The sequence below is a fragment of the Sinocyclocheilus grahami genome, unplaced genomic scaffold, assembly GCF_001515645.1.
Source record: "Sinocyclocheilus grahami isolate Dianchi unplaced genomic scaffold, SAMN03320097.WGS_v1.1 scaffold1531.1, whole genome shotgun sequence".
In the NCBI taxonomy this organism is placed as follows: Eukaryota; Metazoa; Chordata; class Actinopteri; order Cypriniformes; family Cyprinidae; genus Sinocyclocheilus; species Sinocyclocheilus grahami.
The window spans coordinates 24306-42176 of record NW_015506710.1 but is presented as its reverse complement, the minus strand read 5'-3'; the positions used below and the strand labels follow the sequence as shown (position 1 = coordinate 42176).

The 17871-nt window shown below is 35.3% G+C and overlaps 1 protein-coding gene and 1 long non-coding RNA gene across 2 annotated transcripts in view; one reads left to right on the top strand and one right to left on the bottom strand.

Annotated features, from left to right (window-relative positions):
• The window catches only part of ulk4 (unc-51 like kinase 4), a gene marked incomplete at its 5' end in the record, with an annotated part of 180489 nt that overhangs the window by 147487 nt on the left and 15131 nt on the right, over positions 1-17871 (bottom strand). Inside the window, one exon of the mRNA XM_016257274.1 lies at positions 10050-10177. Within this exon, the coding sequence (XP_016112760.1) occupies positions 10050-10177 (128 nt within the window). The remainder of the gene's footprint in view (positions 1-10049; positions 10178-17871) is intronic.
• LOC107570994 (uncharacterized) lies at positions 252-1177 on the top strand. Its single transcript, XR_001607120.1, has 3 exons — positions 252-325; positions 454-493; positions 1025-1177. It is a non-coding gene; the product is annotated as an uncharacterized lncRNA (long non-coding RNA).

Genomic DNA, 17871 nt, shown 5'->3' with positions numbered 1-17871 from the left:
TTTACAAAAGCAATCTACAAACTTGTAGTAAACCTTTACAAACTTTCTTTAATTGCAGGCTGAGCTGGATGCTGAATACAAAAGAGTGAGCCTCAACACTTAAGGTAACTTCTATTCAGTTGAAGAGCAAGTTGTGTGATGTGTCCTCACATAACAGGACACAGACTCGGCTTTCTCTTTTCTACATTCAATGTTGGTTATACACTTACTTGTGCGTGTTTGTGGTTTTCTAGGTTTGTGCTGAGTTTCATCATATCAGAGAAAGTGGCACACACCAGCAAGATTTCACAGATGTTGCATGACATTCTAAATGTTTGATCTTCAGGTGAGTGCAAATTCACAAACACTAACTACCTCCATCACTGTCTTCATTGTATATTAACATAAAGTTGACCTGCTTATTTAACATGTTTATTTTTTTTTTGTTTACATGATGTCAAAATGCTCTCCCAGTGTATGTGTGTGAGGAGAACTGTTCTTCAGGACATGAAATGTAAGTATTAAGTGCATTAATAATAGATCTGAAATAGAGTGGGGGAACTATGACGTCAGAACCAGGAAGTGTAATTCGCCGCAGGTTCCTTTGAGATTTTCCTATGGGTTTTTTTTAATGGGGTTTTTCAATTTATGAATAAAATAAAGCCTGTGGTAAGCATAACTTGACGATACTTCTACTTTTGTTCTACAATGTAAACTGCACACACTCACAGCCTTCTGTTCTGGCTACTTACTAAAAACATAAGTTTCAAAAATGATTATAACTGCTTCAAAATTTGTATTTTGGGTATGGATGTGTAATTTACGTTGTACAACAAAACGTAAAAGTATTGTCAAGTTATGTTTACCACAGGCTTTATTTTAATTGTAAAACTCCATTATAAAACCCCATAGGAAAATCTAGAAGGAACCCACGGTGAATTACTCCGGGTTCTGACATTATAGTTCCCCCACTCTATTGGCAGTAAATATAAATGTCTACTTTTAGTCTATGAAGTTAAAGTTTTACCCTCTGTGCTTATTCCAGGAGGAATTGGGCGAGCCAGACATCACTGACACAAACACCTCTCCTGCTGATTTTGGACAACGAAACCCCTACAAGTCCTGCAAGCACTGCAGTTGTGATGAGATGATCTTCCAGTGTTTGACATTCAGAAATGCACAGTTCATGTGGTTTAAAAAAGGCTGAATAAAAAATCCTCAATTGTATAGCCACAGTTGTGCGTGTATTTTTTTTTATGCATAAGTGTATTTTTTTTAGTTAGTATTTGTATTTAATAAAGCACTACTGCATTAAAATAATTGGTAAATGAAAAATATTACATATGATAAACAATAATTTTAAGTACACTGCACTTAAACATTAAGCAAAAACAAATTTAAGCTTTTTAGTTTGACTTAATTGTTATTTATGATTAATGTTAACTTAAAAAATGTGAGTTGCTTGATTACATTTGTTGAGGTAATCGGTGTCCACAAAAATGTAGTATTCTGAACTTATCGGATTTTACAGTGTGCTAATGGGGGTGTAAACAGTTGGAAACACTAGTTGTGTAGCCAACATTAAATGTATATTTTTTACAAAAGCTATGTTCAAATTGCACCCAAATAATACATTTTCTTTATATATATTTTAAGAAGAAAACTGTTCTGTATACGCTATGTCAAAATAGCATATAAAGTTAAAGGGGTAATATGATGTTGCTAAAAAGAACATTATTTTGTGTATTTGGTGTAATGCAATGTGTTTATGCGGTTTAAGGTTCAAAAAACACATTATTTTCCATATAATGTACATTATTGTTTCTCCTCTATGCCCTGCCTTTCTGAAACGCGTTGATTTTTACAAAGCTCATTGGTCTGAAAAAGCGAGGTGTGCTCTGATTGGCCAGCTATCCAGTGCGTTGTGATTGGCCGAATGCCTCAAGCGTGTGACGGAAATGTTACGCCCCTCTCCATACTGTGATGCCGTCTCCCAGCAAGATGAGACAAAACCAATAAAACCCATTACAAATGAGGCATTTGTTGCATCCAGTGGGGACATAATTACTGATTATAATGACTTATGCTCTCTTTTTGTGCGTTGCGTTGCATAAACATAAAACCATGTCTGCATTTGTGATCGGAGAAACAACAAACAACAAGCCTACTCTACACTGCTCAAAACTCGCGTTTGAATCATCAGTGGCAAATCTTTTAAATATGAAAAAGTACTTACAGGCTATGAGTCAGAAGCGCCAGACTGTCCTTGCAAAGTTTGAACTGCCCAACTTTACAGAAACAGCCTTTGTGCCACAGACGCATTGTAGGCTACTGGTTCAGGAAACAGTCCTCATCCTCCATAAAATGTGCAGCACGCATCTGAATATTTCGGTTGAACTGTTCTGGAACAGTGTTGTAAATACAACTTAACCACTGATTTCTAGTTGTGTCCTCTTTTGGAAGGCCAAACAAAGTAGTTTCGCTTTCACAACGAAACACACAGCGACTCCACAACATGGCAGCGGCGGCAACAGCAAGAATAAAAGTTACGCCTTCTTTCTTTGCGTGAACATTTGGGCGGCGTTATGTAAATCTTCCCACATCGTGATGTAGACATGTGGAGCCGTGTTAGAACGAGCCGTTTTAGGTAGGAGTGGTTGACTCTTAACTTTTATAAAGGATATCTCTTGCAGTTGCATTTACTGTCCCTCAGTGAAATTTCACAGTCAGTTTTGCATGAGCTCCCCACACAGATTTTGCTTGGGTTTAAGTTGGTCAGACAAATTGACCATGTTAACCAACAGAAATCAGCTTGGTTTGAAAGTGACTTCATGCATCGCTACACTATTGACGATGGGCCTTTCTTGCCTGGGAAATTTTTTAAATTTAACAGCACCTTTACCAAGCAAGAGCTAGAATAAAACGTTTTTGGGTAAGCTGTTACCACCTAAAATTACCCAGAACAACCCAGCAAACCACTGACAACCCAGCATATACTGTAACTGTACAAATGAATTAGACCTAGTCCATAAAATAGATCCAAATCATAAATATTTCATTGTGACGCTCAAAGGAAGCACAATAAATATGAAAAATAAAACCCAGATGGATGTTATGGAAATCCCACAAACACATTGTTAGAGTATAATGGCGTTAGAATTATCAGTTAACTGCAGTAGCGGTTAATAGTTATCACCACTTAAATAAAACCGTTTTCTACAATGCAGATATTCTGCAAAGTCCATTTCTGCTTAAATGAAACATTAAATAAAATGAAACATTCTTATCTCAACATTCAAATTAAAAACTCCAGTAGAGCTCCAACCCCTCCTCCATCAGAAACCTCCAGAGGACCAATCCTAGAACAGAGACATCTCCTCACTACCTCTGAGCTCTGCTGCCGTCTCATTGAGTTAAAAACATCCCCTTATCTGGGAGCTGGGAGAACTCCATGTGTCTGCTCAGACCAGAGAGGGGCTGGGCACAACGTGTCCGGTTTGACACGTCTGAGGCAGGCTGCAGCACTCATCTGACAGGCCTGCATGCAGCAGACGCTGCACAGCTAATTAGAGAAGTGTTTATGAGAACAGCGAGGAAACGCTCTCACTCTGGGAGATGGAGCGCTGGGTCAGTTCTGACACACTCCATCAGTGCAGCACTGCTTGGACTCGGAGGTACATGGAGAAAATGAGGAAGAGAGAAAGTGCAAGAAGAGAGAGCACATCTCGTTCCTGGGCTTGTTGCAGAGGAAACGCTAGTGATGACAGACATCCTGTGTTTGTAAGACAGTGATGAGGCCAATTAGGAGCTTCAGCTGTTCAAGACTGGCTTCAAATTAAATATAGATGAATTAGGAGGACATGATTAAAGAAAATGACCAGTTGTATTCTGAAGATGTACATACAAAAGGAATAATGAGATCAGTTTCAAGATCCAGTCTTCTTATGTAAGATCGAAGGAAAGAGACTCAATGATGGAAAAAGTAATGGTTTTAAATGGTTGGCCTGTTTCTGTCATTGGTTTCGTAGTTAGAGGTCAAGCCAATCTGCTGCAAAGCCAAAAGGAGCTGGATTAAGGAAACCAATTTCCAGAGTTAGTATTGCAGATTGTTTTTTGTTTGTTTGTTTTTTGCAATGCTCTGAAAGTGCCACAGAGTCTCAGTGTTTTCACTTTTTCAGGGAAATCTATTATTTATGTATCACTTACAGCTGTCTCTGCATATTAAACTGGGATATGTTTCACCTTTAAGAAATATTTAGAGTTGTTATTATTATTTTACTTTACAAATGCATTTTAGTTGCTATATTCTAATCATCTTATCAAGTTGTTTAATATCAATTTCACTTGGTTTGATTAAAATAAATAAAAGGGATAGTTTATTTACATATATATACAGTGGGTACGGAAAGTATTCAGACCCCCTTAAATTTTTCACTCTTTGTTATATTGCAGCCATTTGCTAAAATCATTTAAGTTCATTTTTTTTCCTCATTAATGTACACACAGCACCCCATATTGACAGAAAAACACAGAATTGTTGACATTTTTGCGTGTGTGTGTGTAATTCTCAAATTCTTTGAAATTGAGATTTATAGACACATGAAAGCTGAAAAAATAAGCTTTTCATTGATGTATGGTTTGTTATGATAGGGCAATATTTGGTCGAGATACAACTATTTGAAAATCTGGAATCTCAGGGTGCAAAAAAATTAAATATTGAGAAAATCGCCTTTAAAGTTTTCCAAATGAAGTCCTTAGCAATGCATATTACTAATCAAAAATGAAGTTTTGATATATTTACAGTAGGAAATGTACAAAATACCTTCATGGAACATGATATTTACCTAAAATCCTAATGATTTTTGGCATAGAAGAAAAAATGATCATTTTGACCCATACAGTGTATTGTTGGCTGTTGCTAAAAAAATATACCCCTGCGACTTAAGATTGGTTTTGTGGTTCAGGGTCACATATATACGCAAGTGAAATTACAGCATGCAGTGAGTGTTCAGTTTACTTAATTTTACTGCACTGGTCAGCTGCAGAAAGATTTACAGTACATGCTCTACCAGCTAACATTGACATGATGCATCAAACACTGTCAGGGAGGCTGGCAGATGGTGACGAGCAATCATAATGCTTGTCATCATGTTTAACACCCTTTCACAGCATCTGCAGTAAACAAAAAAATGCTCCTGAATTTGATCTTCAGCTATGTTCAACCAATAGTACTTTTCTACTAATCTTATCTGAGGAAATGACATTGGAAGCATAGAGCGATTTGAAGGATGAGAGAATAATACTCATCTATTTAAGTTTTTATGCTGCGTCTAGCAGTTCTCCCCTTATATATTCTCATCTATAATCTATCATCTCTGAATTTCATGTAGCCTATACACTATAATTTCTTAAGTAGAACTTTTTGTTATCAACAACCCAAACCAAAAACATCTCACAGGGCTGGGTTTTAATATTTAACTAGTCTAAAAACTTACAGTAACTACGACCTGATTCAAATAACATTCACTTAGGACTAGTGGTCGACCGATATTGTTTTTTTTGATGGCTGATGCCGATATCTTGGAAAGCAGGATGGCTGATATAATTTTATTTATCTTAATGTTTAAGAAATTTGAAATCATTTGAAAATGGATTAAAAAGTAAATGTGTTAAATAAGCATACTTATACTGTAGATGACGAAGTATTTTTCACAAATAAATAAATATTTAATAAAAAATATAATAAAAAAAAAGGAAGTAAACACAGTAACCAACAGGGCACTCAGTATTCTGGGAAGTTTGTGTGCATTGTGAATTATATTTTTTCAAATAAAGCCAAGGTAAGACTCATTTTACATACAGCACACAGTGGAAATGACATGAATATGGCAGTGGGCAAATGCATAAAGCGCAGCATAATTTGAAATCACTAGTTTAATGTTTTTCGATCGCGTGTCTCCAGGGAAGCTGAACTCTCCTCCTGTCCGCATTCAATTCACACGGACCGACCATCACGCAGAGAACACGCGATCATGCAGGATACACATGCACACTTCACAAGATCTCACAGCAGGATCCGACTAAGTTTGCAAGCTTTGTGTAATTAAATGTTCATTAGTCATTCAAAGATTTATTTAAATGATATAAATGCGTATTTGCTGAATGCTGATGGCAAATGAGAAAGTATTATAATGTTTGCCTTTCTATTACTAATAATATAAAAGCAATCATTATAATACTTTTTGTATACATTTTAATTCCTTTGTTTAACCGTTCTATCTGATTAACTGTTAATGACGATGGCGGACAAGAGGGAGAAGGTGAGTACTGTGCTCAGGCGCTGCCACTGTCAGAGCCATCAAAATAAAAGTCGAATGCATCGGCCAAACAGGAAAACTTATTGCCCGATGCCGATATTTTAAAAATGCCAAATATTGGCCGATATATCGGTCGACCACTACTTAGGACTAGTAAAGTTACAGCGCCTTTTGTAGAGCTGTTTCACAGCTGAATCGCACGTTGACTTAAGTTGAATAATGAACAACATTTCTGCCTTATGTAAAACTGCTTATAACTGAATTGAACTTGTATCAAATTTAATACATTTCACACTGTTATATTAGATTGTTACATTAATTATAATTATTTTGCTCAAAAAATATAAATCATTATTGCACTTACACACAAGAGCAAATCAAGAGAACATCAAATTATATGGTTTGCTCGCAGATTTAGTCGCAGCAAACAGCACAAATGAAAAAATAAAAATAAATAATAAAAAAAAACAGTTAGGCTTTATTTTCACAGCAAATGATTACAGCTTTTCACTAGATTTGTAGTGAGACGCGTTTTTGTAAGCATGGTTTCACTGATGCTGGAGTTTTCCTTCAAAATAAAAGCTCTACTGCCATTTCCGTCAAAATAAACGTGCCATTATGAATTGCTGACAGCTATCGGTTTATTGCGGTTTAAATGCAGTCCAAATTCAAAATATCTCTTTAAAGTGTAGAAGTTAGAAAAGTAGTATTGTATTGTAATAGTGTAAGGCAAAAAACAATATACCTATGAAATATTCATTTTCATTTATTTTACAGTGCAATTATTTTACAATATATGGCTATTTCTGTCATTGTTATTATTATTATATTCTAATTTGCTTGGCTTCCTAAAACACCAGTGTAAATGTAATTTAGACTGAGACAGTATACTAGGCTTGTGACGGTGAGGAAATTTTCCCACCGGTTAATCGACGTGTGACAACACCGGTAATACCGGTATCACCGTTGTGCAGTTTTCCCCCTTTTCTTTCCGTTTTAAATAGCTTGTAAAAGCGCCGTGCACATTTTACTTTCACTTTCAAATGAGCTGAAATTCGGTGTCAAGCAGTTGTTTGTTTTTAGTTTGTTTGAGTTTTCCCTCTTTTCCTCACTTTCCTTCGCTTTTAAATAGCTTAAAAGCGTTGTGCGCATTTTACTTTAATTCAATTCAAGCAACAACAAAATACAACGTAGAACATAGAACTTTTATTAACAAAACGAATAAAAATACACCATGCTATATGCCTAATATAAAACAACAAATAACTTACACAAAGTTTAGGTAAACAAAACTGAAGATCAGTAAACACTGTGGAACCAAATAAATAAGAAACGTACGTTTATTAGCAAAACGAATAAGAAAGATTGGAGACACGGCATACTTGATGTAAAATTAAAAAAAAAATACACAGTTTAAATAAATAAAAATCAGAAAACACTGTGGAACCAAATAAATAAGAAACGAATGTTTAAAAAAAACCTTCCAATATCACCTTAGATAAATGGCAGAAGTCAACAGGCTTTTCAAAATCCGAAATATTTTTATAACAGGTGCTTTTGCATGTCGTAAACTCTTCTGCCATCGTCTTGTCTGTCTCACCTCACTCTTCTTGTCAGCTTCTCATCACGTGATAAATGAAATATGATCTGTGATGCGACTGTCGTTCGACACGTTACGTTCAATTTTAATTGTAGTGTCTGTTCTCTAACTGAATTAAATGCTTTTTAGTACTATAAAAAAATTAAAACGACGGTGGGGGCGGTGCCGAGGTGGGCAAGTGACATAACCGGTGTTGCGGCTTCACACCGGTAAAACCATCAACACTGTCTATCGCCGCAAGTCTACAGTATACCACAACTAAAAAGAGGGTTGAGTTCCCTGTAAAGTTCAGGTACAAGTTAATTCACTGACTTTTTTATGACTTTAGTTTTCTATGGGTTGGAGCTCATAATTTTGAACTCTCAAAGTGCATTAGATATAATAATTTAACTTTAAAATGTACAATCCCCCCCCCCAATTCTTCATTTGTCTTTTTTTTTAATATTGCTATAAATATTGTATTGTGGACTTCATATTAACCCGATATAATCGTATCGTGAGATTTTGATATCGATACATCCCTAAAAAGAAATAAAACAAAGAAATATGTTTTTGGTAACAGAAAAAGTGGAAATGAAAATTAGCCCATTATTTACTCACCCTCAAGTCATCCTAGGCATATATGACTTCCTTCTTTCAGATGAATCCATATTAAAAATTTACTTTGAGCTTCCATGCTGTTTAATAACAGTCAGCGGTTGTTGCAGTGCATCAGTCCAAAAGACGTGAAATAAAGTGCATGCATCCATAATAAAAAAGTGCCTCACACGGCTCCGGGGGGTGAACAAAGGCCTCCTGTAGCGAATCGATGCATTTTTGTAAGAAAAATATCCATATTCAAAACGTAATAATCACTTTAATCTAGCTTGCGCCAACAGTTGTACACGGAAGCAGCTCCAGGAGGATGACGTAAGATGTCGGCATTGCGCATGCGCTGGTGAGTCTCGTGAAAACCAACGTTTGTTAACAGAAGCAAAGGAAGCTAAGTTTCCTTACTTTAGCAAAGGAAAACCAGTCTCCTCTTGGCTTATATCGAAATCCTCCGACATTCTTCTTTACAAATCCTTGTTTTATACTTCTAATTCGTGACCGTTGTTTTGTTTTGATCTCTTCCCTGCGCTTCAGTGTTCGTCACTTCTGAGCGGCGCATGCTCCTCAAAGACACTCACGCAAATATGCTAGCATTTGAAAGCAGCCGCCTGTTAGCAGGTTGGTAATCTGTGCGACTGGCACTGTGGAAAGACTGATATCACTACATTTTAAAATGTAAGCATTCGTCTTGGTACCGAAGTACCAGTAATTTTGACAACACTAGTGACTAAAGACAAACTTTATAAACAGTGATTCTGTCTACACTGGATACGCTGTGACTTGAGCAACAAATCCCTGACAGTAAACTGATGCCTCATTCTATTCATGACATACTGACAATAAAGGACAAATGATTCACTGTGAAGCTGCTTTGACACAATCCGTATTGTATAAAGCACTATAGACATAAAGGTGACATTAGAGTAGTAATATTTACCTTAATATACTACTATGAACCTTTTAGGGTAAAAAAAGAAAATGGCACAAAGATGTCCTCTTGAGGGGACTGGCCCAGTGCCAAGCTGTTGTATCCCAAAGTCACATTCAATGGCATAGAGCTGTTTAAACTATTATGAATGACGTGTGGAAATCTACTGAGTTTCCTGCTGAGTTTTGTGAAACTCTTGCAGTCATAACATACAGAAAAGTCACTGAAATTCTTAAAAATCTTTAAACAAAACAGCTACTGTCCAGTGGAGCAACAGACCCACTGGAGTTCCCTTCCTCTCATGCATCTCTCTACCAACCATTTATGAAACGTATATGATATTGATTTAATCCATGTGTTTCCATACCTCTATCTCCCTGAGGGTCTCTTTCTGATTCATATGTGTATTGTAGTGTGGTAGTGTGGTTTATGATGTGTTTGTACTTGGATACGGGGCACAAGAGGAACATCTATCCTTTTCCTTTGTGCCAGTGTCTTTGTTTACCGTTCCATGTATATTTGGCTCTCAGCGCTATTGAGGAACAGAAGCATTTCACCAGATCTATAATGCGTGCGCTCTGTTGATGCATCCTGCACAGTTGGTTGATGGGATTTCATTGTGTAGAGTGTTTACCTGGAGTTACAGCAGAGCAGAAGCATCTCTCTGTTGTTCATAAGGACCTGCAGAAGAACGAGGAAGGCCTTGGCACGGATGACTGAAGACGGCCTCTCCAGAGAGCGGATTATCTTCATAACAAAGTCCTGCAAAGAGGCGTTCAAGCCGTTAGCACAGTCTTGTTAGCGCACATGCATCATTTAAAGAGACCGGGAGGTCTCTGGACATTCAGTGTGGCATAAGCCCCAATTGTCTGACAGTAATTTGACAGGTGCTATCACTTACACAGCGAGGTGCTGGAGGGGATGGAAAAGCCCCCCAAAATGCACTTGATATAAAACAGAGGTTAATAAGCTAATGAGTTCCACAGCATTTAGTGGGCAGCAAATCAGGAGGAATTGATTAACTTTCACTATCAGCCTAATTGGGGGGGGAACTGGCAAAAGCAAAACAATCCGAAACATTAGGATTAACTACAGCTCGAGAAGGGGAGTTAATTAATTTCAAACGCACCAACTGTACTCTCGGTATGGATCGTAATTGCATCAACAGTATTCCAAGCTGCACTCCGAGATTGCGGCACTTCCTTACCCAATTAGCCCAGTCGCTTGGCGCTTCGTTGAAATTTAAATTCTATGCTAGACAATGTATGAATAAACACGCCGCGTTCTGGACTTCTATTCGTCAGGGGAATTAAGCTGAGAAATCCACAGCAGTTTATAATTGGTCCGGAGGTGATCCAGTAAGTTTTAAGATTTTTTTTTTTCTAATATTCAGACTCAAATTGGAAATTTGCATGCAAATGAATACAGGTCAAAGAAAATTTGCATTGTTAATCTGAGAGGGCCTTGAAGGCAGTATACAGTGGCATTTAAATCAATTTCAACAGCCCATTTTCCGATTGATTACTGCCTCAGATAAAGAGCTAAACAGAGTTTTGTTCATTCTTGACACGGCCCATGGCCTGCATTGCTTCACGGGCTGCTGGCTAAATCTAGGAGAAACAGAAGTTTCAGTTTTTGAAAAGAGGTTAGAAAAGAACTGCTTGCAAAGGTGATTGCTTATGAAGACTAGACATTATTGTTGAGGTAGTTTGATTAAATGTAGGAAAATAAAAACACTAACACTATTTTTTTTTTTTTTTTAGAGAAACAAACACTTTCTCTTGTTAGAAAAGATTTGTATTTAAAATAAATGTTGTTCTTTTGCACTTTTCATTCATCAAAATATTAAGCTGCACAACTGTTTTCAACTTTCAATACAGGGTTTCTACAGATATGTGAAAATGTAAGACTTAAGACCTTTTTAATACCACCTTATATGAAATTTAAGACCTAAACCTGTAATGGAAATACACATTATATTACATACATACTGTATATGTAATATTTAATGTGTTTAATGTAAAAAGAAAAAAAATCATCACTGTCATAAATATTTATTAGTACGATATACAGTGAACTTTTTATATCAGCAGACAATATTCCACACAAAATATTCCCACAAAACTACAGCATCACCGATATTTTTGGTGGTGTAATCAATTATTCTGAAGCAATATTTTCATCAGTGTTTTATCAGCTTTTACATACTTAAATCTGTATATTTTTATTTACCTTTAAAAAGGCCTATTTTTTAAACTTTTTAAATGTATACATCACCTTTCATGTCAAATTATTACAATATATCAATAAATTCTATAGGGCTGTTAAATAATTTACACTGCAAAATTACAACTGCAATAAATAATGTTATGAGATTTATGTTTTGAATACATTTATGAATATACAAACAAGAAATGTTGGGGGGAAATGCATACTTTTCAACATACAAAACTACTATTGAATCATATGGGTAGCAACATTCATTTTGAAATGTAATATGCAAAATGGCAATGGTGCGGAAAACTACCACGGTGTAAGGTGGCAAGTAAATAAGTGTAGAATCTGCTTATGTGCATCAATCGGAGTGTAAAACAGTGACTGCGTTTACATGGACATCAGTAATCTAATTATTTACCTTATTCTAAATAAGCCAATGTTATGATTATGGTGTTTACATGAGTTGCTTTTAGAATATTCCTTTCATGTTCCTGTTTTACATGTTACAGTACATAGCTCGATTAATGGCATACATCATTACGTCCCCACGTGACGCCAGCCGACAGTTAATTATTTGTACATGCATACAGACGACGGAGGTGTTGAAGCTCTTTTATTTGCCGTCAAACGGTTGAGCACTGTCGTGTGTGTATCCTGTCGCAAAATGCGGCGAAAAGTCCTACACGACGGTAAAAATGTGATTAAGGTGGTTACATGTCTATTCTGCACTTCAGTAATGCGACTAAAATAGGAATACTCCACATGTCTTAATTCAATTTCTGTTTACTTTGATGATGACTTTAGCCAGATTAAGGTAATCAAAAATCTCTGTTTACATGGTAGATTCTTAATCAGAGTATTGTCTTAATCGTATTAAAATCGGAGTATTGTTGTCCATGTAAACGTACTCAGTGAGAGATGTTGAGGCAGGTAAAACGTGTTTAGTTAATGGGGAATATTGACCTATTGTGCGTCTTGTTGCCGAGCCCCGCCTTGATATAATGATTGACAGGTTGGGGGCGTGATCGGCTCGGAATGCATTTTCAAATCCACATTGACTTAAATGACATTATCGCGGGGTATTTAATGAAAATGCAATTGAAACGTCTCAAGTGTAAGTGTCAATGCATTTAAGAAAAAACAGACATTTAAATCACCATTTTTGCAACCATTTTGCTGCACATTTGGCTCAGAATGCATTTTAAAATTCGCACTGCATTTTGCTACAATTATCACGTGGTATCACGATGAAAATGCAATCTCAAGTGTCCTACCCATAAGTCTAAATGCATTTAGGAAAAATGGCATTTAAATGATAATTTTGCCAGTTTTGCTTGTACATGTTAAACATATCTAATCAATTTTGGTAATACAATTTCATTTTAATTGTGCAACTCATAAAGCATTAAAATGTTTTTAATTTACATATTAAAACTAGTGTAGAAAATGGCAAATGTAAATTATATAATTTAATTTTCATTTTGCACTAAATGTTGCACATATGGGTATGGGAAAATGTAAGCTTAAATAAAGAAATGCATCGCCATTTTACATATTGCATTGTCATTTTACATATTACATTTCAAAATGAATTTTGCTACCCATATGCTTCCATAAACTACCAGTAGGTGGCAGTAAGTCACTTAATGAGTTAGTCATTGAGTCATTGATTCAACCGATTCGTTCAAAATGCTGACTCATTCAGTAACAAAACACCACGGAGTGTTGCTTGGAGAATGAGCAATACTTCTTCTGGGATCTTTGTTTGGAACTATTTTCGTTGGTGAAACGGAACAAAACAGTAAATATTGCATCTAAAATGTAAGTAACTTATTAACTATACTTGAATACTTAACTACTTGTTTATTGAACTAAAATCAATGTAACATTTGCAATCGTGAGAATATTCAGCATACTCATCCCTTGGTATGTTACTGAAATATATCATGTTATAAATAAAATACACATTTTGAATTTATACCTCAGTGTTTCTTCTGAGTTTCTTTATGTGTGCTGTTACGCTCATTTGTTCTGAAGTCTCTCACAAAGAGATCAATCGCCATTATCTCCATTATCAATCGCTGTTTACGTAGAATGTAATAAAATCAGAAGAATCATTATTTCGTTTCGAAGCTCCGCTGGTCATTTTTTTGTCAATTAATTTTTAATCAGGCTGTTTGTCCGGTCAGGCAAGTAAAAAAAAAAAAAAACATTTTACAATTATTATTGAGAACATTATATACACAAAGAAGTTTGATCGACCTGGTGTTGAAGCTCTTTTATTTGCCGTCAAACGGTTGAGCACTGTCGTGTGTGTATCCTGTCGCAAAATGCGGCGAAAAGTCCTACACGACGGTAAAAATGTGATTAAGGTGTTTACATGTCTATTCTGCACTTCAGTAATGCGACTAAAATAGGAATACTCCACATGTCTTAATTCAATTTCTGTTTACTTTGATGATGACTTTAGCCAGATTAAGGTAATCAAAAATCTCTGTTTACATGGTAGATTCTTAATCAGAGTATTGTCTTAATCGTATTAAAATCGGAGTATTGTTGTCCATGTAAACGTACTCAGTGAGAGATGTTGAGGCAGGTAAAACGTGTTTAGTTAATGGGGAATATTGACCTATTGTGCGTCTTGTTGCCGAGCCCCGCCTTGATATAATGATTGACAGGTTGGGGGCGTGATCGGCTCGGAATGCATTTTCAAATCCACATTGACTTAAATGACATTATCGCGGGGTATTTAATGAAAATGCAATTGAAACGTCTCAAGTGTAAGTGTCAATGCATTTAAGAAAAAACAGACATTTAAATCACCATTTTTGCAACCATTTTGCTGCACATTTGGCTCAGAATGCATTTTAAAATTCGCACTGCATTTTGCTACAATTATCACGTGGTATCACGATGAAAATGCAATCTCAAGTGTCCTACCCATAAGTCTAAATGCATTTAGGAAAAATGGCATTTAAATGATAATTTTGCCAGTTTTGCTTGTACATGTTAAACATATCTAATCAATTTTGGTAATACAATTTCATTTTAATTGTGCAACTCATAAAGCATTAAAATGTTTTTAATTTACATATTAAAACTAGTGTAGAAAATGGCAAATGTAAATTATATAATTTAATTTTCATTTTGCACTAAATGTTGCACATATGGGTATGGGAAAATGTAAGCTTAAATAAAGAAATGCATCGCCATTTTACATATTGCATTGTCATTTTACATATTACATTTCAAAATGAATTTTGCTACCCATATGCTTCCATAAACTACCAGTAGGTGGCAGTAAGTCACTTAATGAGTTAGTCATTGAGTCATTGATTCAACCGATTCGTTCAAAATGCTGACTCATTCAGTAACAAAACACCACGGAGTGTTGCTTGGAGAATGAGCAATACTTCTTCTGGGATCTTTGTTTGGAACTATTTTCGTTGGTGAAACGGAACAAAACAGTAAATATTGCATCTAAAATGTAAGTAACTTATTAACTATACTTGAATACTTAACTACTTGTTTATTGAACTAAAATCAATGTAACATTTGCAATCGTGAGAATATTCAGCATACTCATCCCTTGGTATGTTACTGAAATATATCATGTTATAAATAAAATACACATTTTGAATTTATACCTCAGTGTTTCTTCTGAGTTTCTTTATGTGTGCTGTTACGCTCATTTGTTCTGAAGTCTCTCACAAAGAGATCAATCGCCATTATCTCCATTATCAATTGCTGTTTACGTAGAATGTAATAAAATCAGAAGAATCATTATTTCGTTTCGAAGCTCCGCTGGTCATTTTTTTGTCAATTAATTTTTAATCAGGCTGTTTGTCCGGTCAGGCAAGTAAAAAAAAAAAAAAACATTTTACAATTATTATTGAGAACATTATATACACAAAGAAGTTTGATCGACCTGTATTATAGTAACATTGCTGTGATTCTGTCTGATGACGCAGTAGCTACCGCGGGTGGGAGAAAAAAGATCTTCGGTCTGTCCAATGATTGAAAACGGTCATTAGGTCTGTCAGACTGGAGATATTTTAACGGTAATGTGACCAAACATATTTAAAACCCATCAAATCTGAATTTAAGACATTTTAAGACTTTTTAAGGCCTTTTATTAGGAAAACGTTATTTAAGACATTACGACTTTTTAAAGACCCATGGACACCCTGCAATAAGAAATGTTTCTTGAGCACCAAATCAAATCATCAATATTAGAATGATTTATGAAGGATCATGTGACACTGAAGACTGAAAAAATGGCTGCTGAAAATTCAGCTCTGCCATCACAGGAGGAAAAAAATCTCAAGTCAACATATTAAAATAGTATTATATTAAATACATAAAAATAGTAATTTACAGTTTAAGAATGGACAGTTTTCACTGTATTTTAATAAAATAAATGCAGCATTGGTGCATTAAAAATAAATAAATAAATCCATACATACATACATACATAAATCTTTCGGACCCCAACAACAGTGACAAATAAATTACAGTACACTTTTTAACTTTAAGTAATGAAATTTGTTCAACCTCCATTAAAAAAAAATTAATAATAAATAAATAAATAAACAGTCTCACTATAGTTATGAGTAAACACTATGTGATTACTTGAATTAAAAATACATATTTCTCAATTAATTTGAAACAATTGAAGAACCATGGGCCAAAGTAAAAAAAAAACGGCTTTCCACCTCCAAAAGTCAAGGTTAAAAAAAAAAAAAAACTCTTCTGCCAGTCTTTCTGCAGGTGTTACTAACAAAAGAAAGAATGCTGAGTGGCAGTGAGGCACAGCGGCTGTCAGCGCAGCTGCTTCAGAATACCGTATAGTTGCTGAGATGAACAAAAACGGTCCGATCTCAAAGTTGTTGACCGATGAAGTGCTGCCAGTACTAAGAACGATACAGGCTGTCAATAACGCAACGCAGAGAGAGAGATGGCACAGGATGTACAAAGTGTGTGTGCCAAACTTAAAGAAATCAAAAACTTATTGGCAGAAATTGTTTAAAAAATGAATATCTAAATAAATAAAAATACTGCACTATTTGCGGCATTTCCTTCACATTGGACATTGAAATTCTAAACTGCTGCTACACTGGCATCCCTGTTGGGAAGGTCTAAATTCTGACATACGGTCTGAATAGAACTGCAATGCCTAACGAGTTAAAAAAAGTGCCAAAAAGCTTTATACATACAGTACTGACCCGTTCTATCGCAAGTCACATGTATTAAAGGAGACTAGGGGCAATTGCAATGCTCTAAATGTTACAGGTATATATTATTTTTTATACTATTACAATATTATACCTAAAGTGTTTTTTTTTTATTTTTTATGTTCAATATGTTGCAAACATGGATTTTCTCACTCGGAATGCAACAAGGTGTGCAAACTCTGAGCAGTGTCCTTTGGGTTTCTTTGAACAGGAAGTACAAAACACCATGTTCTCAGGGCAATTGCACGGATGCTCCCCTGCTCCAAACTTAACTCAAAGAAATCTCACCTAGGACTTCACATGCTAGAATTGCTGTGTGCAACTGAATTGTATGCAACACAGCACGTGTGTCCTTTCCCGTTTCCCTACTGATATGCTTCTCAACTGTTTTTAACACTCTTCATTAAAAGTGAAAGGAAAGAGTGTAAATGTTTTCTGAATGCAAAAAAAAATGAACATGAGAGAAAATAAACACATCAATCATTAAGGTGCGTGTTTCGTTCACACCACCACTTTATTAATATTTAAATATATAAAAACATTTGTATATTTCTGATAACTATGAATTATGCAGCCACATCAAATCCCAAAACCTCATCTTAAACATTGCCAAGACTGAAAAACTATAGAATTATTTATTAAGAATGTACACACTTGGTTTACATTAGAAAACCTGCTATACTTTGGAAAACTTGCTATAAATATTTTGGGGATTGTTTGGTCTAGACACTGGCATCCCGATTACAAATATAAATATACTTGTGCACGTATAGTCCATTTGAAAATGTTTATATACTGTAGATGTTTACTTCTCAGGCTTATTTCTTTAAGATAAAAAAATGCAACTATGTTTGGATAATCAAATTCCACCATAAGAAAATGGACATGATTTTATTTAACATTGCATTTGGACTGGATTTATAAATAAACAATCCGCTAAGAAGGTACCTGTCCATAATTTAGGCAACAGGCAAACATGGGAGTTTTTTTTTATATATATATATA